The following is a 20,590-nucleotide window of genomic DNA, read 5'->3' as shown; positions in this document are numbered from 1 at the left end:
ACTATGATTACCTCTGCATTTATTTTACATAAAATTCATTAAGCTTCATGAATGTATAGATTAATGCTTTTCATCAAATTTGGGGAATTTTGGGTCATTATTTACTCTAATGCTTTTCCTGCTCCTTTCTCCTCTCCTTCTGGTACGCTCATTATGAATATGTTGTTGTATATAATGCTTTCCTACTTAACTGTGAGGCTCTCTTCATTTTTCCTTTTCATTCTTTTTTTCTCTCCATTCTTTACATTGCATAATCTCTATGCTCGAATTCACTGATTTTTTTATTCTACCAGTTCAAAATACTGTTGAGTCTCTCTACTGAATTTTTCATTTCAGTTATTGAACTTTTCAGTTCCAGAATTTCTACTTGGTCCTTTCATAGTTGGTTCTTTATTGATATTATTTATTTGGTGAGGCACTGACATCATAGCTTCCTCTAAGCATGGTTTAATTTAGTTCTTTGAACATATTTATAATGGCGGCTTTGAAGTCTTTGCCTGTTAAGTATGACACGTGGGCCCTCTCATGGTCAGTTTATAATGCCTGCACATTTTTTTTCCTTTGTTGAGTCATGCTTTCCTGTTTCTTTGCATGCTTTTAATTTTTTGGTTAAAAACTGGATATTTACATAACATATTGTACCAACTCTGGATACTGATTGCCTTCCTTCTTTTCCAGAGCTTGTGTCTGTTTGCCTGTTGACTTGTTTTATGACTTGGCTAGACTGGTTAAGTGAAGTCTATTTTCCCTGTAGTATGTAGCCAGTGATGTCATCCCTCAGAGAGCACAGCCTTGGGCATACACATCACCCTAGGATGAAGCAGTTTTGGCAGGTTTCTCATTGACTGTCTTTTCCCCAGTCTCTCTGTTAAGCTGTCTGCCTCCTTTGGTATCACACCCAGCTGTTCAGCTCCATTAACTATAGACTGGTTGTTCTATTGTTTTCAACAGTGCCCCAAGACATAAATTGCTCTATAATCTGATCCAATTAGATTTAGGCCCCTTTACATGGGTAGTTTTCTAGGCTATCCTTTGAGGTTCTTAGCCAGAAGGGCTCTTCCCTGCTTCTCTCTGGTAAACCAATAGACCTGTGGTTTACCTTATTGCTGTCACCGTTTTGAATAAAGTCGTTTCCTTTGCAAAGTGTTTTGGAGCTCTCTGTCCTTACAGAAAGCTTCTCTGAGGGATATGGCATCTCACCAGGTCATGGCATCTGCCCCTCCTGGTGAGATGCCAAAACCTCTGAGACACTACCTCCGGTGCTGGACCCCCTGAGGGAGCTAGGACTAGGCAAATGAGGTCCCAGTAGACTCAGCCTGCTTCACGTATGGTAGAGCCTTCATCTTTTGAGTGGGAGGTGAGTGGAAGACATACTCACCAAGAATTGAACCTCTGAAACTCAGAGTGGAGGAAATGAGAAATGCTGATTGCTTGCCTCACCTGGTGAGATGCCATATCCCTGGACTGGTTGCTGGAGGAGAGAAGGTCTGCCTTCCTGGTCACACCTGCCTGGAATAGAGCTTTCAGCAAGCAAGATGGTGGGAGAGGGGAGATATGGAGCGAGAGAATGGTTCACAATTCAAGTGCCATTGACTCTCACTGTTCTTACTGAGATTTAGTAGCTTTTCTTGAATAAATGTCTCTCCATTTGCTGTATTCCCCCAGGAAAATTTCTAGAGAATTTAAGTGTTTGTTATTTAAATGATTTTCACCAGTTATGGTTGTTTTCCTGGGAAATTGCCCACTGGGCTCCTCATGCTGGCTTTCCAGAAGCATACTTCCACCTTATAACTTTTGAATATGTTGCATTCATGCTTTTATTATTAAGTAACATATAATTGTATATTTGATCTCCTCTCTAATCCAGTAAATCAAGAGATTTTTTTTTAATTTTCAAATAATATTTTGGTCTAAAATTTTCTTCTTACATTCTAGTTTTATTATATCATGATAAGAGACCATAGCCTGTGTTTTAATTCTCTAGGGCAGCCATAACAAAACACCACAATCTAGATGGCCTAACAGCAGAAATTCAGTCTCACAGTTCTAGAACTAGAAATCTGAGATCAAGGTGTTGGCAGAGCTCTGCTTCCTCCAAATTCTCCAGGAAAGAATCCTTTCTTGCCTCTTTTTAGCTTATAGAAGCATCACCCTGAGGTCTGCCTTGATCTTTACATGGCATATTTCCTGTGTGTGTGTGTCTGTGTCCAAATTTCCTCTTTTCAGTCTTATTGGATTTGAGCCCACCATAGTGGCATCATTTAACTAATTACATCTGCAACACCTTACTTCTAAGTAAGGTCACATTCTGAGGTAGGGTGTTAAGACATCAACATATGAATATTTTAAGGACACAATCCAACCTATAATAGCATATAAAAATTTTTCTTTCTAAAATGGAGAATTTCTTTGTGATCTGATATATAATACCTTATAAATATTTCTTGGATAGCGGAAAATAGTGATATTATTATTATCAAATAGACATTATATTTTTTCAACGCAATTTCAGGTTCACAGCAAAATTGAGTGGACAGTATAGAGAGTTCCCATATACCCTTTGTCCCCATGCATGTGTAGTGTCCCTCATTATAAACATCCTGCATCAGATGGTACATTTGTTACAACAGATGAACCTAAATTGACAAATCATCATTATTCAGAGTCCAAAGTTACCTTAAGATTCACTCTTGGTGTTGTACTCGTATGTCCTAGAATAAATGTGTAATGAAACGTATACACCATTGTAGTCTCATATGGAATAGTTCCACTGCCCAAAAACTCCTCTGTGTTCCACCTAATCATTTCTCCCTTTCCCCAACCCCTGGTAACCACTGATCTCACTGTCTCCATAGTTTTGCCTTTTCCAGAATGTAATATAGTTGGAATCATACAATATGTAGCCTTTCAGATTGGGTACTTTCACTTAGTAATATGTATTTAAGGTTCCCCCATCTCTTTTTGTGGCTTGATAGCTCATTTCTGTTCGGTGCTGAATAATATTCCATTGTCTGGATGTACCACAGATTATTTATCCATTCACCTACTGAAAGACACTTGGTTGCTTCCAAGTTTTGGCAATTGTGAGTAAAGCTGCTATAAACATCTGTATGCAGGGTTTTACGTGGATATAACTTTTCAGTTCCTTTGGTTAAATACCAAGGAGCAAGGTTGCTGGATGGTATGTTGAGTATCTTTAATTTTATAAGAAACTGCTGGACTGTCTTCCACAGTAGTTATTCCATTTTGCATTCCCACCATCAGTGAATGAGTGTTCCTTTGCTCCACATCCTTGTTAGTATTTGCTATTGTTAATGTTTTAGATTTTGGCTATTCTCATAGATGTGTAGTAGTATCTAATTGTTATTTTACTTTGCATTTCCCTAATGACATATGATGTGAAGCATCTTTTCATATGCTTGTCACCTGTATATCTTCTTAGCTGAGGTGTCTATTCAGGTTTTTTGCTCATTTTTTAAATTGGGTACTTTGTTTTCTTATTGTTGAGTTCTAAGAGTTCTTTGCATATTTTGGATACCAGTCCTTTATATCAGATGTGTTTTGCAAATATTTTCTCTCCAAAACAGTAATTTTTTTAAACAGGGAGTGGTGGAATGGAATTAGTATTGAAATCGCTTGTGGAGCTTTAAATATATATATATATAAATATATATATATATATTTAAATATTATATATAAATATATACATATATTTATATATAATATTTATATATATATATTAAATATATATATGGTGTCCCACTGCAAACCTTTGGAACTGGAACCTTCACAGGTGCACGTGGGCATATGTAATTTTATAAGCTCAGAGGCAGGGGAGCAGTGGAGATGGAGGTGGAGGCACTGGATAGGTAAAGGAGCCCAAGACTGGTTGATTGATGGGTTGGGGAAGGAATGTGTCAAGATTGACTCTCACTTTCTTGGCTTCAACAACTGGCTGCAAGGAGAGTTTATTTACTGAAATAGAGAACCTGGAGGAAGAGCACGTCTAGGGAAAAATTAAGAGTTCAGTTTCAAGTATATTGAATCTGAGAGGCTGTGAGACATCCAAGTGGAGGTGCTGAGCAGACAGAGGAGTGATAAATGGATCCGTGTTTCAGAGGAGCTTGGCTTGGAGATACAGATTGAGAGGATGATGTGCCTGAAGATGGCATTTGAAAAGGTGAGCCAGGGTGAGATCAGCTGAGATGATGCGAATTGAGAAGAGCAGAGCAGGGCCCAGGATAGAGCTAGAGGCACATGGTATTTTTAGGTTGGATAGAAGAAGAGCAAAGGGGATGGAAAAAGAGCAATCAGAGAAGTAGGAGGCAAATTAAGAGAGTAGAGAGTCTGAAGCCAAAAGACGAAAGAGACCTAAAGCAGCAAAAGATTACTTTACGTTTGGGGAGAGATGAATGTGAAGCCTCATTGAAAAAAGAGATCTGAAAGGTGAAAAGGAATTAGCTACCTTGTGGGGCAGGGTGTGTGCAGGGCTTGGGGTGAAATGAGAAGGCTCTGGAGAAAGGGGCAGATAAGTTTCCAATCATTCAAGTTCCAATCATTCCAAATGTGAAGCAGTGAATGCCTGGGCTCTACACACCTGGGCCCTCCACACCCAGGCTCTCCATGCCTGGGGCTCTCCTGGCCAGGCTGCATCCCTAAGGAAGGCCTTTTGGAGTCTGTGATGCTTGGGCAACGCTGCCTCCACAGCGAGGCCAGGCAATCCTTGGGTCTCTGTTGGAGACCCTGGAAGAGCTGGAAGTCTGTGTGCCTGTACCCTTGGAATATACCTTAATATGCAGACTGTATGAGTTTGCTTGGGCTGTTATAACAAGACCCACAGACTGGGCCTTAAACAACAGATACTTATTTCTCACAGTTTTGGAGACCATAAATCCAAGATCAAAGTGTGAGCAGGGTTGTTTCCTTCTGAGGCCTCTCTCGGCATGCAGATGGCTGTCTTTTCCATGTGTTCTCACGAGATCTTTCCTCTATATGTATCTGTGTAATCTGCTCTTCTTACAAGAACACCAGTCAGATTGTATTAAAGGTAATGACCCTAATTGGATTGGATAATGACTTCATCCTACCTCAATTACCTCTTTCAAAACCCTGTCTCCAAATACAGTCACATCTGAGGTACTGGGCATCAGGGCTTCAACATATGTCAGATGGTGGGGCAAAGGTGTAATGGCCACTGTAACAAGAAGGTATCTCAAGACCGACAAACAAAGCAGGCAACTCCATACAATACAACGATTTATTATAGGGTAATTTATTTATGGGAAGACTGGTTTGGAGTGGAAGAGATGACCCAACAATTCTGTGCAGATTATCCCTCACTAACAGACAGCTGTTACCACGCTTCTTTTTTTTTTTTTTTTTTTTTTTTTTTTTTTTATAGTACAACTTAGGTACCAATGACTGACAGGACCAAGGGACAAAGAATGAAATAGCACCAGGGGCCATACCTCCTGGTAGTCTTGTGATCGCTGATTGTTTATAATCGATACTATTACCATTTTGATACTTATCTCAGTTGTCATGCCATCAGCTGTTACTAACAAACATATTTATGGCTACATTTTAAGGAACACCGATAATCATCAACTAGAAAGCTTTGATATGCTTACTAAGGACAGTGAAGTTGGTCAAAGGTCATAGCATGAAAGAAAAACGAAGTGAAATCCAGGACACAGACATGGAGTTGGTTTTGTTCACATCTGTATCTATACAATATGAATTTTGAGGGAATGCAATACTGTCTTTAACAAGGAGCAAAGCCAGTGAGCTCCAGGAACTGAGGGCACTAAGCACATAGGGCACATCCCAGAGCTCTGGTCTCAGGGTGGACATGTGAGGGATAACGGGACTCATATCTCCCCACTCCAGCACCGGAGAGGCCACCCTGACTCCCCCACTTCTTCCCATCCGCAGGCTCATTGGTTGGCCAGAGACTCTCAGACCATCCCGATGTGCGGAAAATTGGGTTCACAGGCTCCACAGAGGTGGGAAAGCACATCATGAAAAGGTAGGCATTTAGGATGTGTGGGAGAGGCCACCACTGCCTCAGAAGCTGTGGCTCTGGTCACAGTGTCTGGATATGGACAGTGCTGTGTGTGAGCTTGATCCTGCTTCTCAAGCCTCCATGTGTACTGTGGTTCCTGGAGGCCAGGTTAACACAGGTTATTTCGTGTATGACAAGCTCCTGGTAAGTCTGGTAGTGGCTGCTCTGTGGAGCTCACTTGGACCTGTGAAGTGCTGGAACTGTGTGTGGCTGCTGAGTTCTTGGAATGGAGCTGCTCTGAATTGAGTTGTGCTGGGAATGTAAAAGACACACCGGATTTTCAAAGCTTAGCACACAAAGTAAAGCATCTCATTAATATTTTTTTTATATTGGTTACAAGTTGAAATGATAATTTTTTTGAGGGGGGGAAGGGGAACAGGACTTTATTAAGGAACAGTGCGTACTTCTAGGACTTTTTCCCAAGTCAAGTTGTTGTCCTTTCAATCTTAGTTGTGGAGGGTGCCATTCAGCTTCAAGTTGTTGTCCTTTCAGTCTTAGTTGTGGAGGGCACAGCTCAGCTCCAGGTCCAGTTGCCATTTTCTAGTTGTAGGGGACACAGCCCACCATTCCTTGAGGGAGTCGAACCAGCAACCTTTTGGTTGAGAGGATGCACTCCAACCAACTGAGCCATCCAGGAGCTCAGTGGCAGCTCAGCTCAAGGTGCCTTTTTCAATCTTAGTTGCAGGGGGCGGAGCCCACCATCCCTTGCGGGACTTGAGTTGAACTAGCAACCTTGTGGTTGAGAGACCACAGGCCCATGTGGGAATCGAACCGGCAACCTTGGGAGTTAAGAGCATGGAGCTCTAACTGCCTGAGCCACCAGAATGATAATATTTTTTATTAATTGGGTTAAATTAAATATATTAGAATTAATTTCACCAGTTTCTCTTTAGCTGTTTTTTTTTTTTTTTTTTTAAATATGGTTACTTAAAAAAAGGCCATTATATGTGTGGCTAGTATTGAGGCTTTTGCTCTATTCTAATAGAGGATAGTGATCTAGGACATCCTCTAACTCTTATTCCTTGTACTTTGGCCTCAAACAGAAACAGTGGGGTTGTGTTCCAGGCTCTGTCACTAATTCACGATGTGACCTGGGTCAAGCCCTGACCCTTCCAGGCCTCAGTTTCCCCACCAGTTCAATCAAGGTAGTTTATAGCTCAGTGATTCTGGTCTGCGTAGGTAGACAGAGGTAGAAGTTCACAGTCATGGCTGCCCCAAGACAGTCACCAGATGCCTAGGCCCCACCCCACTGAAGCTGAGTTTCTGGGGTGGGTTTTGGGTATCTGCACTTTGAGTGATGATGAGTGCAAACAGAGAGCAGCTGGGGGTTCTTCTGAGTCCTCTGACTTGCAGGATCTCTAAGGATACATGACCACCCATTTCTGTCTCTGTTCCAAGGGTCACATGAGTGGGGAGTCCAGCTACAGCATGACAATTCCACAGGGAGAAAGGCTTCTCTTATATTAAACAATGTCTCTTTACTGTAGCTCCTAATGCAGAGCAATGCTCTTTCTCCCTGGGATACTTCTGCAGCCCTTGACCCCACACTCCCACTTTGTGGGGTTCACACCTCTCAGCCCTGCACACTCCCTCTGAACCAGCCTGCGCTGTGACCCCTTTCTCCAATGGGTACCACACTTGTGCCAATTTCAGTGGCTTTCTGTGACATCTACTTTTTGGGTCAGGAGCCACGGCCAATGCGGCTGGTGGATCATGTCTTTAGGGTCAATAGAGCCTGATGTCGCAACCTATGAGTGCACCAGGGCGGGGCTGCTCTGATTCATTTTGAGTGCAGTGGAGTAAACCTTGGTGTTGAAGAGGAGGAGTCTGGAGAGAACAAGGGACTGATGGACAGACAGATGACAGAGCAGGGGATGTAATTGCAAGTAGTCACAGCAGTTTATTTACCTCTTCTGATTCAAAAGCTGGCCAGTCTCCCCTATGCTGTGTAGGTGAAATTCACGTCTGAACATGTGTGCACAGAGTCCAGAGGGAGGACTCAGGAAATGTCACTCTAAGGACTCCAGGGAAGAAGGATTTGTGCGGGCAGCACTCTGGCTCTGCAGCTGCTATTTTCCTGGATTCTCTCCAAGCCCATGTGGCTGGTGCCTGAAACAGGGAAATCTTCCTCCTGAATTCAGTCCTGAACAAGGAACCCCCTGCCCTGTGCCCAGTTTACTGAGTGTCCCTCTGAGGACAGTATCAGTAAGTTCATTTTGTTTCCACTGATGCAGTGTGCACAGGACCCCCAGCTACTCTCTTTTTTCACCCGACACTAAAAATTTGAGGTACAAAGCCCCTACGGCACTGCAGCTGCCCCACCTGGGGATGCTTCTATGTGGACTTATTGGTTCGACATTTATTGAACACCACCTGCATGACCAGACAAATGCCTGTGCCCTGCTGGGGTTTAGGTTCCAGTAGGTGGGGTCAGACAAATGCACCATGGTGCACAGGAGCTTACATTTTATATGGGGCTGTTAAGGCAGGCATCTTAACAAGGGACTTGGGAGCAGAGGCCTGAAAGAGGTGAGGAATGAGCTGTGGGGACCTCTGAAGAAGGAGTGACAAGGAGGGGGACAGTGAGAGCAAGTCCCTGAGTTAGGGTGGGGTTGACTGTTGGAGGAGGCACAGTGGGAAGCCAGTGAGCAAGAGGAAGTGAGAGGGAGTAGCTAGTAAGTATGGGGTGGAGAGAAGTCACTGGGCCTGGTCTCATGGGGCTCCCTTCCACCCTTTGCTCGCTCTTTCAAGTAAAGCATGTTTTGGAGTTGCCCTTGCCCCCCTCTACCTAGAGCCCCATGTCCCTTTCTCCCATGGATCTAACTCCATCAACACTGTTCCTTTCAGCTGTGCCCTGAGTAACGTGAAGAAGGTGTCCTTGGAGCTGGGAGGGAAGTCGCCCCTCATCATCTTTGCTGACTGTGACCTCAGCAAGGCTGTGCAGATGGTGAGGGCCAGCCTGGGGGCAGGTCATTGGGGGAGGCGAGGTGGGATGCTTTCTCTGATTCTACAGTAAAGCTCACACATTTAACCTAGACTGTAGTGTCACCACAAGCATACGAGGTCTGACAATAAGGTTTGTGAACTCATCCTAGAAAAAGTGCTACACACCTCATTTCTGAATATCACTCAGGTCACCTTTGAAGTACTCCCCTTGGGAAGCTATGCACCAATGTCAGTGTCTAGTCTACCCTTCAAAGCAATTTTGGAACTCTTTCTGGAATGGTCATGAGAACTGTTGTCATATTACCCTTGATATCCTGAATGTCATCTAAATGTCTTCCTTTCAATATTTCCTTTTTCTTTGGGTATAGAAAGAAGTCACTGGGGGCCAGATGAGGTGAGTAGGGAGAGTGTTCCAATACAGTTATTTGTTTACTGGCTAAAAACTCACTCACAGACAGTGCCATGTAAGCTGGTGCATTGTCATGATGCAAGAACCATGAATTGTTGGTGAAAATTTCAGGTCTTTTTCATCTAACTTTTTCACGCAGCCTTTTCAGCACTTCCAAATAGTAAACATGGTTAACTATTAGTCTAGTTGGTACAAATTCATAATGAATAATCCCACTGATATCAAAAAAATGTTAGCAACATCGTTCTGACTCTTGATTTGGACTGATGGAAATTTTTTGGTCATGGAGAATTGGCTGACTTCAATTGTACACTTTGACGCTTTGTTTCAGGGTCGTACTGGTACACACATGTTTCATGGTCAGTGATAACATGGCCCAAAACATCATCTTGCCTCTTCAAAAGGTCTTGGCAAACTTCGACTCTCCTTTGCTTTTGTTCATCGGTGAGCTCCTTCAGGACCATTTTTGCACACACCTTTCTCATGCCAAGATTTTCAGTTAAGATTTTCTAACTGCTTCTCTATTGATGTCTACTGGGTCTGCTATTCTTCTCATAGTCAGCCGATGATTTTGATGCACAGTTCAACAAATTTTTGCAATGTTTTCATCAGTTTTGCTTGTTACTGGCCTCCCTGACCTCTCTTCATCAGTGACGCATTCTCTCCCCTCAGAAAAACATTTAATACATTTGTACACTACCGTTTTCTTCATGACATTGTCCCCATAAATTTGGACTAATTCATGCCCCTGATTTCCCTTCCACCTTTGCCAAGTTTAACAAGAAATGTAATGTTTGTTCCTTTCTCTAATTCAAGCTCAAACATTGTCGTGATGGCACACACAAACACACAACAACAATAATAAACGCCTCTCAGCAAGACACCTCCACACGTCGACACAAACACAACTGTGAGACACTGATATACCAAAGTTATGAAACTTTATTGAGCTGTTTCTACAGTGCTACCAATTTAAGTGCACGGTGGCAAGTTCGCAAACATAATTGGCAGACCTCGTAGACTGTGGCAGGAATGACCGTTGGGACAAGGAATGACATGTGCCCTCTAAAAACACCTTCCCAAGAAGTTTCATAACTGTAAGAATAACTGGAATCAGCCTCATGGGTTGGCAAACTTCCTATCTAGATAAGCAAAGCAGAACCCTGGATACTTGGGCACAACGCTACCAATAGTAAACCTCCCCAACCTTGGCCCATGTCCACACTTGCCCAGGTCCACCACTGACTCACTGGGCAGTCTTGGGCAAGTAACTTAACCTTTCTGGGGCTCCGTAATCTCACCTATAGGATGGGAAGAATAGTATACCTAACTCCTATGGTTGTTACAGGGATCATAAGCTACTATGTCTGAAAGACATAGAACGGTGGCTGCATGTGGCAGGTGCTGCGTATCAGTTGTTCTTATATTAGCATTATTATTGTTATGCCTTAGTCCCCCATCCATTCCTATGGGAGCAAACCAATAAGGCCCTGTTCATCCGGGTGCCCAGATAAGCCCTTACCCCATCCAAGTCCCGCGTGATTTGAAGGATGATGTGACACCCAGCATGGGCACAAAAGGGAGTCCAGTCTCACTAGATGGGGCAACCAAGGGCAGTCAGTCCATCAGCCCAAGGATCTTGGCCCTGGTGCTGAGGCTGACACTGCTAGACTAAAAGCCCAAGCCATGACACTGGGCAGTACAGACCCAGCTTCCAGGAGGCCAGACTTGATCCAGAGCAGCCAGGCTTTTGCTCCTTCAACAGCCCCTACATGGGGTTTCCCAGGTCTATAAAGCAGGCTCCCTTGGGCCTCTGAGAATATTTATTCTGTATTCCTGCCAGTTCCCTCAGGCCTGTCCCTTCCAAGACGGGGCTTCGCTGCTTGCCTTTGCCCACCTTCTATTTCCTGCTCTACGCTAACAGACTTCCCATGTTCAGCCTCAAGATTGTGAGCTCTGACTTCTTTTGAGTCACCCTAGGGAGCCCACCTAGTGGACAGGGTCTCCAGCCTCACTCTTTTTCAATCCCTCTTGTCCTCCACTCTCTGCAACATGGACACAGGCCTTGTCCCCTAGGGGCAGGTCACCCTTGCCTGTCCTCTTGAAGTGACTAAGGAATGAGTGGGGTGCATGTGCCCCACAGTGGCTGGGCCTGGCCTCCTTAGGAAGTCAGGACATGTGCATTCCTCCCCTTTCCTATAGATGGGAGTACGAGGGCCTAGTGGGAGTGGGGCACCCATGCCCATAGGAGTGGCTATAATCCAGCTTTCTTGTCGGTTTGCCAAAGGGAATGAGCTCTGTCTTCTTCAACAAAGGCGAGAACTGCATTGCAGCGGGCCGGGTTTTTGTAGAGGACTCAATCCACGACCTGTTTGTACAGAAGGTGGTAAGTTCTGCCACAGGGTCTCTGCACACCGGGACAGTCACTGGGGCTGCAGGGAGCTTAGGCCACGTGGAGTCAGGCATCATTCAACTTGGGCAGGGAACCCGCAAGGAGCTGTATCAAGTCTTCATTGTTTTTTATTATTTCAGCAAGAAATAGCAACCCTGCCACTCAAATTGACATAAAAGGGCCTGTTTTAGGTCAGGTCCCTGCAGTGGAGCCTGAGCCAGGATTTCATGTAGCTTACTAAGGGTGAGCTCTCAGGTGAAACCTGGAAGAGTGAGGGACCAGGAGAGAACAGGAATTGAGGACATAGTCTCAGGTGACATGCAGCCTTGGCCTGACCCACGGACCTGAGCTCTAGAACACGAATGACACCTTTCAGGAGTACCCTTGGAGTTAGGAGACCAGACTTTTGTCCCTTACCAACTGTTGTTGACTATGGCTGGAGGACACCTCCTGTCCGCTCATGGGACCTGTCAACAGCCACCTCTCACAACTGCTACAGGGTGTGTGCTCAGAAGTAAAGGGGATGGGGCAGGTTACTGACAGCATATACTACATTTTACAACATAGATCCAGACAGGGAAATCACTTTTTTCCTACCAACTCTTTCATAAAAGGATGTAGGGAAGGGCGTGGGTTGGTATGACCAGGTCTCTGTTCCATTCCTAATCCATTCAGGGGTAGCAGGGTTTGGAGAGCTCTGGTTGACTCAGCTTCAGCCAAGATCCCGCCTCCCCCTCATGTCGTGGAGAGCAAAATCCAATCCCAGTGGGTATAAGAGGGGATGCTGAGGGCACAACCTCTATGTGCAAGTTTAAACAAACTATATTTAGGAAGCCAGAGAAAATGAGAGAGTGGGTCTGTGGACAGGGTGGGGTGGCTGTTAGGAAAGAGTTCCTGGAGAAGAAGATCTTGAATAATGGTTAAAAATATGAAAGGCAGAATATGAAAATAGAAAACAGATTTTCTGAAAGGGAGTGTAACTATTTTCCATGTAACAAACTACTATAAAAACTAATGGCTAGAGAGAACATTGTTTATGCAGCACACAATCCTGTGTGTTGGCAATGTGGACACCAGCCCAGGTTCACCTGAACTTGCTCACATATCTGCGGTGGTGCCAGGTCAGCTGGGGCACTTGGTGGCTGCTCTGGATGGCTTGTTTTTGGAGACTTCATTCTGAAGTTTGTGCCCAGGCACATGCTGGGCCTGATCCAGGACTCCCAGGCGTGAGAATGAAAGTTTAAAGGCCTCTTGGAGCTCATTCAACTCCACCGGAGGAGGCAGGGCTCAGAATCCCAAATACAGGGAGTGAGCTGAGCATCGAGGAGAGTCAGCAAGGTTGCTCTTGGTGTCCTGGAGAGACAGGGGAGCAGTTGGGTGGCCAAGATGAAGCAGAGAGAGGAGCAAAGCACAGATTAGTACCAGTTTGTGGACCCTTCAGGACAGTCAGAGGAGCTAAGGGGCCCTGGTACGAAGGAAGACAGTGGCCCTAATGGGGCTTGAGTCCCTCCTGCATCTTATTAGCCCTGGCTAGGTATGTGGAGCCTGCACAGGAGTTAAGTGGCCCTAACCACAAAGGAGGAGGCCAGTCAAGCCTGACCTTAATGCAGCTACAGTGAGGGCAGAGATTACCTTGTTTGGTCTTAGGAAACCGAGGAAGGAGCAGAGGAGGGAAGTAACAAAAATGGGATGGGGTGACTCTAGCCTGGAGCCCTGAATACCTGGCATCTGCCACCCACTGGTTATGTTCACCTGAATTCCTTATCGTAGCGCAGCATCCCATACCCAGATCTTTTCTTACTCTCCCCATCCCAGCCTCAGAATCATCAGATAATATCTGGCATATCCTTTGAGGAAACCCAGGCCAACTCTAGGCAGCAAAGCCTAGACCTACTTGGATGTTGGCCAAGGCAACGGGGAGGGCATTCCGGAGGAGGGGGGTCTTCAAGCTGGATTCTGAAGCAAGCAGAAGAAGTAGGGGCAAGGGTGAGTGGACTCAAGACCCAGGCCCTTCCCCTCCACTTAGTGTCTGTCCCACCTTGTCACCAGGGCATTTTAGCAGGACTGATATTTCCCCACCCCATCCCCATCCCATATCCTAGAGTGCCTGGCAAAGCCTTCCTTCAGCTTCTTAGTCTGTGAAGCTGGGTGATGAACCAGTGTAAAGACACACCCTGTTCTGCCCGCCTACCTCCCTCACTCACACATACACAGCCTGCCTCTCTTTTTCACTCTCCTGTATCCCTGCACAACTGCGTTTCCCAGCATGTCTGACACTAGGCTCAGGTCTCCCTATATGTGGCATACATCTGGGTTTCAGCCTGGAAGGCAGGGTGGGAACCAGAATATGGAACTCCCTGAGTTCCTCAAACTGGCATGTGGACTTTCTTCAGGAGCTAGTGGTTAGTCACCAAAAATGCAAACATGGGGGGGGGGGGTCAGATGATGAGCAAAGTCAGAAACTGCGGCATCTGAATGAGACCTGACTGGAAGGACTTTCCACAGGTAGAAGAGGTGAAGAAGATGAAGATTGGCAACCCGCTAGACCGGGATACCAACCACGGGCCACAGAATCACCAAGCCCACCTACAGAAACTGATAGAGTATTGCCAACATGGTGTGAAGGAAGGGGCCACACTAGTCTATGGTGGGAATCAAGTCCCTCGACCAGGTAAGTCAGAGCACTCCTGGCCCACTTGGGTAAATTGAGGCAGGAAGTAGCATGGCCTGTGGTTTTCTGCCCAGTTCTAACTGGAGGTATCTAAAGTCCAGGTACCTTGGATGGGCTGGTCTTGGCTATTTGGACACCTGCCAGACCAGGTGTGGGACTGAAGTTCCAGAACTGAAAGCATAGTCAGTGCTGGTTTAATCTGTATTGTAGTAGACTCTGACTTACCACTAACATCACCACATCCTTGACATTCTTTCCTCCCATGGGTTCCATGGCCCAGGATTCCATCGTTTTCCTATCTTTCACCATTATTTGTCAGCAGTTGCTCTTCACTGGAAGCTCCCTCTCCCCCTGTATCTTAAATGTAGGTATATCCCCAGGTCTGCCCTGAGTTTGGAGCATTCCTTATGTTAGACACTTTTCCTGGAGGATCTAACCCTACACAATGACTCAGACCCTCCCAAATATCTGTCTCCAAGGATCCTCCTCACTCAAAACTCCTGACTACCTGGACACCTCCACCTACATGTCCCCCAGGCCCTTCAAACTCAAAGGTACCAAATCCATCACATCATCACAGTGTCCCCAGACCCAACCTGATCCCAGACACACACAACTGCCTCTCTAGAATCTTCCATTTAATCAAATCAGCAGAGCCAGAAGAGCAGGAGCTGCTCTGGATTATTTGAGCTGCTTCCCCATTAGACTGCCTGATCCAGAGAAACAGGAGCCATGTGTTTCCTGTATACTGTTAGGTCTTTCGTGCCGGCTCCAAGCCTCATACCAAGCCTGAGTTAATTTGATGAAACAAAGGAGCGAAGAAAAGAATTAATTCTAGACTCCTCTCTTTTCTTGACCCCCTACTTTTATTTAATTGCCTAATGCTCTTAAATCTGTAAATCTTTCTTGCCTCTCCTGTATCCATGTCACCATTGGGCCAACTCTCCGAATCTCATTTTGCTTGGACCGTCATGGAAGCTTCCTGCAGGACCCACTGAACCCTGCTAATCCTTTACTTAGGCAGTTGCCAGAGGTTTGGTTATGTCTCCCCCAATGTTGGAACACTTCCACTGTGACCCATCATCCTGCAGCAACAAGCTCAAACTCTCTAACTTCCCACCAGGGGTCTCTCATGATCTGCGTCTAACTTGCTTGCCTTTGACCCATACTCTGGCCATGCTCAACTCTCCCTCTGAACATGAGTTTCATTTTATTGCTCTCACTGCATTTGCCACTCCTCTGCTTAGTGAATACCTCCCTGGTTTCCCCACCTGGTGAACTCATTATCCAGTTCAAATGACAGCCAGGCACAGGTCATCACAGGTGCTGCTGGACACCTCATACCTCAACAGAGTTTTATAACCACTGTACTGCCACTATTTGCCTACCGCCTTCACAGCTCCAACTTGACTGGGGGTTCCATGAGGCCAGAGTTCAGGGGTTGTTGGGAGAGAGTGAAATGAAGGCATTGTTCAAAGAGCAGTTTGGGGATACAGCACCAAGGAACTAGGAACAATAGGGAACCTTCACTATCACCACCTGACCTGAGAAGTAAGAGGAGGGAGCAGAATTCCTGGGACCCAGTGAGAGCAGAACTGTAGGACAGAGGCTGCTTTCTAGTGACCGAACCTAGTGGAAGCCAGAGGATGAGGGAGCATGGGCATGGAGTGCTCATGGTGGAGCCCAGAGCAGGGCAGAGGAAAAGGGAAAAGGGAGACAGTCCTGGGAGGTCTTAGCCAAATCTCCTCCCCATTACCATGCCACAGGGTCCAATGAAGAGCCATCTGGGAGGCTGCACTAGACAAAGAATCCAGATATGTTTTCAGATTAGATGTCACTAGAAAACCTCAAGTCTTTGTGAACTTGAGCTTCTGCATTGGCTTTAGACAGACTTGGATCCAAATGTCAGCTCTATTACAGACAAACTCTAAGCCTCATTTTCCTCAGCAGCATTTATTTGAAAGGGTTGTGGGGCTCCCATGAATTTGTATGCCTCGGGCAGGAAAGCACCCTACAGTATGTGGCATCTGCCACACAGATGTCACGAATTGCATTGCTTGAGTGGGATGTGTGCATGGTGGCTGGTGAGACCCAGCGTGGACAAGGAGAGGCAGGACTACTGGAGGATGGCTTTCCTGAATGCCACAGACCTCTGTCTCCCCTCCCCCGGCCCCCCCAGGTTTCTTTTTCCAGCCAACCGTTTTCACAGACGTGGAGGACCACATGTTCATAGCCAAGGAGGAGTCCTTTGGGCCCATCATGATCATCTCTCGGTTTGCTAACGGGTAGGGAATTCTGCTTATGTCTCTCAAAAGCCTGATTCTTCCCGGGTGTTACTGGGGGTTTCACATGAGCTTTGGGGACAGAAGGAGAACTCAGATGGGGTGGACAAAATCTGGCCGTCTGCAGAGTCTTCATCAACCACTGAGGTGAGGAGAGCCCCAGGGGACTGCTAGGGTTTTGAGTCCTACTGTGAGTATCCTTTGTGTCTCTGAATATCTCTCTTAGTGTGTTGGTATCTGTCCTAATTGTCTACTGATGTGTAATAAACTACCCCAAAACTCAATGGCTTGGAATAGTAACAGTTGTTTATTTCACTGATGAATCTACAATTTGGTTAGGGTTTGATGGGTCCAACCTGCCTCTGCTCTGTGCCATGTCTGGCCCTCAGTCGGGATATCTGGAGTGGCTGTCTTCCAGTGGTCTCTGGGCCACCTTATAGGTTCTCTCCCCCATGGCAGCCTCAGGGCCTCTGCTCTGCACCTGGCTCCCCCACAGTGGCTGAGTGTAAGCCTCAAGGCTCCTCAAGATCCATTGATCAGCCTCAGAAAGCCCAGAACCTAACTTTCATCATGTCCTATTTGTCCAGCAAGTCACCAAGACCAGCCTGGGTTTAAAAGAAGGATTGGACTCTGTGGCCACATTGATCTACTACAAATTCTTTTATGGATTATTAGTTTCAGAGTAGAACCTTTGAGCAGGTTACAAAATGGCACCTCATCCTAATACACTATACTTCCAACTGTCAAAATTTTATCAAAATTATCATTACATGCTGATTTTTTATTAGAATAATTTGCCATCTACCAAGCAAATATTGTGCTAAGTCTTCAAGCCTATGAGGTGGGGACACCCCAGACATGGCTCCATGGGGAATGAATACTCAGTGCATGTACCTTTCCAGGTGTTGTGGGGACCCTTTTTTCCTCTCTTTGGGCTCCCATCACCCTGTCTGTAAAGTGAGGGGCTCACCCTTGTTGACCCAAAGTGTTCTTGTGGTCGTCTGTGTGCAAATTCTACTCTGCTCTTCCTCGTCTCTTTAACTCTGTCCTCCTCTCTTTGTAGTCCTGTCTCCTCTACTCTTGCTGTAGGCCTGGGACGTTTCTCCTCAGAAGGTCCTGAATGGTGGGGAGCTTGGAGAGGGCTGGGTTCCCCTGTGGGGGAGGTGCAGGTCTCTCTGAGTCCCAAGTCCAGGGCTGCTGCCCAATCCTCCTTCACCAAGTTCTTCCTGGATTTTCCCTGCAGTGACGTGGACACTGTGCTGTCTCGGGCCAATGCCACAGAATTTGGCCTGGCCTCTGGAGTCTTCACCAGGGACATCAGCAAGGCCTTATACATCAGTGACAAGCTGGAGGCAGGCACCGTGTTCATCAACACATACAACAAGACCGACGTGGCTGCTCCCTTCGGAGGGTTCAAGCAGTCCGGATTTGGCAAAGACCTGGGTAACCTAATCCTAAACATCTGTTAGAGGTCACTTGGTGCTAGGTCCTGTCCAAGGGATCAGGCGTGTAGCATTGACAAGATGGTGTTCACTTCTTACTGTGAGAGGACAAGTGATAATTAAGGCAGTAAACAAGATCTTTCTAGAAAGTGAAGAGTGCTAGGAAGCAGACAAGACAGTGATCTAGGTAAGGATACTGGGAGAGCAACTTTAGCCTGGAGCCAATAAGGGCCTCTCTGAGGAGGTGGCACCTGCCCTGAGACCCCGATGGTGGAAGGAGCCAGCCATAAAGACCGGGGGTATGTATTCCTAGAAGAGGGAATGGCAAGTCCTGATGGAACCAGCTTTGGTCTTGGAGCTGCAGGGAGAAGCTGGTGTGGGCCCAGGGTAAAGAGGAAAGGAGGAGAGCAAGCCCAAGAGGCAGGCAGGGGCCAGATGGTGGGGCCCAGGGATCACAGTCAGTCCTCAAGTTTCATCCTCAGAGAGAGGGAAAGCCATGGGTGCCTACTAGGGTAGTGTGAGTTCCTAGTGTAGAGACAAGGTCACCATGGTAGGAAGCTGAATGCAAGCCTGGCCTGACCTGCTGGGGAAAGTGGAGTTTTGCTCTAGTACTCCTCTTTTCCTGAACTGCTGCTTGACTTAGGGTGAGTCCCAGTTCTCCATATCCTGCCACTCTGGATGCCAGCAGTTGGGGACTAGCTCCAGTTGGGCATCACAGCTCTGATGCCGAGTTTGGCAGAGGCCAAAAGGTATAAGAGAGCAGCACACTGTCTCTTAGACACCTCCATCCCTCCAGACCTCCCCTGTCCATCTCAGGGTATTCAGGGAGGTTCAAATTGAGGTTGAAACCAAAGGGCACTCACTGTTTTTTCTCCTTTACTCCATCTTTCAAATCCTGTGGGAAACTCCAAGGATGCTTGTAAATAGAGCCCAACAACGCCCCCAAAGCCTGACACCACACAAACACTATGCACGCAGAGCCAGGGCACACACACACACACACACACACACACACACACACACACACACATGCTGGACACTCCTGTCCCCTCTGTTCTTGCCATATCTGGGCTACTTTCCTGGTGTCTTCCATGAAAATCCACGAGGACCATCATCATCCAGGAGGGCTACGGTGCTGAGTCCCCAGGATATGATCTCTGTCACTATGACTCTGCCCCTGCAAGCTCCCAGCCTCTCCTTTCTTTGTCCTCTGTGTCCTACTCCCACAAACCAGGCCTTCCAAACTTGGGACGGGCCAGAGACCTCAATGGACCCCAGCTGGTGGTGAAAACAACGTTGGTAGCAGCATCAGGGAAACATGACCCTTAGACCCAGCCTTTGTGTGTGGGGGCGTTGTCAGGCAACCACAGGCTCCTCAAGTTGTTTGTGGGGCCAACAAATACCCACCCTTAGCACAGTCAGATTCCAGGGGTCTCGGGGGCCTTGTAAGGCACGCCATTTCCTAGTCACAACTTGATCTGGAATTGGTTGGGAGGCAGCAGTGGGAGAGGCTGGCACATGTGGGTAATAGGAAGGCACCCAGAGAAACTTTCAGCTGCCCTGAAACTGATGGGGCTGCCCTCCCTTAAGAGGAGGTTGCTGAAACTAAAGAAGTCTCTGGTGTGGTGGCCTCAGGTTGGTTCTGTATTCCAATGCCTATTGGAATCCTGGTCCCTCCTTCACTGGCAGCTGACCCTCCAGGCCTTGGTTTCTCATCTGTAACTGGGGCTGAGCTGGGGTTGAAGTAGTGATCCATGAGATAATATGCATGCAGGAACCTCCATGATGATGATGGTTCCAATGGCATGCACTATCTTGCAGGAGAGGCGGCCCTGAATGAGTACCTGCGGGTCAAAACAATTACTGTCGAGTACTGAAGAAAGGTCTAGTGAGAAGAAAGCCTCCATCTCACCCTCCACGATCTGACCTGCCTCCCCTGGCAATCCAATTGCCCTTCTCATCCCCTCCTGATGCATGGTACCTCTACCTGAAGCAGCTGATGGAATCCTCCTGCCTGCATCCCTTGTCCCTGTCTGGGACCCGTGCCCCAACCCCAGTCCAATCAGAGTCACATTTGGCTGGGTGAGAAAGTGAACCCAGGGCAAATAAAGGTTCTGATTATCAGCAGCCTGCACCTTGTGTGTGTCTCTTCACCTGTCTGGGTGTGCCCTGGGTGACCCTGCAAGTCCTGACACATAAGTGAGGTTACAGGGACTGGGAGAGCCAGTCAGTCACCTCGGTGAGAGACACAGAAGTGAGAAATTAATGTGTGTCAGCTCTGGCCTCAAAAAAGACGATGAGGTGGAATTAGGTGTTTGAGAGGTTTGTGGGGGTACCCCCACACACTGCCCCAAACACCAAGGGGAGGAAGCAGGAAGAGCCAA

General features: G+C 46.6%; 1 protein-coding gene across 2 annotated transcripts in view; it reads left to right on the top strand.

The window, feature by feature from the left end:
* ALDH1L1 (aldehyde dehydrogenase 1 family member L1) overlaps positions 1-20,330 on the top strand; it is a 199,998-nt gene extending 179,668 nt beyond the window's left edge. For both annotated transcript variants that reach the window (XM_081078526.1, XM_081078525.1), the window contains exons 17-23: positions 5,935-6,028; positions 8,912-9,011; positions 11,707-11,805; positions 14,317-14,482; positions 16,662-16,767; positions 18,008-18,207; positions 20,028-20,330. In XM_081078526.1, the coding sequence (XP_080934652.1) occupies positions 5,935-6,028; positions 8,912-9,011; positions 11,707-11,805; positions 14,317-14,482; positions 16,662-16,767; positions 18,008-18,207; positions 20,028-20,083 (821 nt within the window). In that variant the 3' untranslated portion in view covers positions 20,084-20,330. The remainder of the gene's footprint in view (positions 1-5,934; positions 6,029-8,911; positions 9,012-11,706; positions 11,806-14,316; positions 14,483-16,661; positions 16,768-18,007; positions 18,208-20,027) is intronic.
* The last annotated feature ends 260 nt before the right edge of the window (positions 20,331-20,590 follow it).

The sequence above is a fragment of the Rhinolophus hipposideros genome (assembly GCF_964194185.1).
Source record: "Rhinolophus hipposideros genome assembly, chromosome: 17".
NCBI classification, from domain to species: domain Eukaryota; kingdom Metazoa; phylum Chordata; class Mammalia; order Chiroptera; family Rhinolophidae; genus Rhinolophus; species Rhinolophus hipposideros.
Note: the sequence above shows the minus strand (reverse complement) of the source record. Positions and strands in the feature narration are given on the sequence as shown.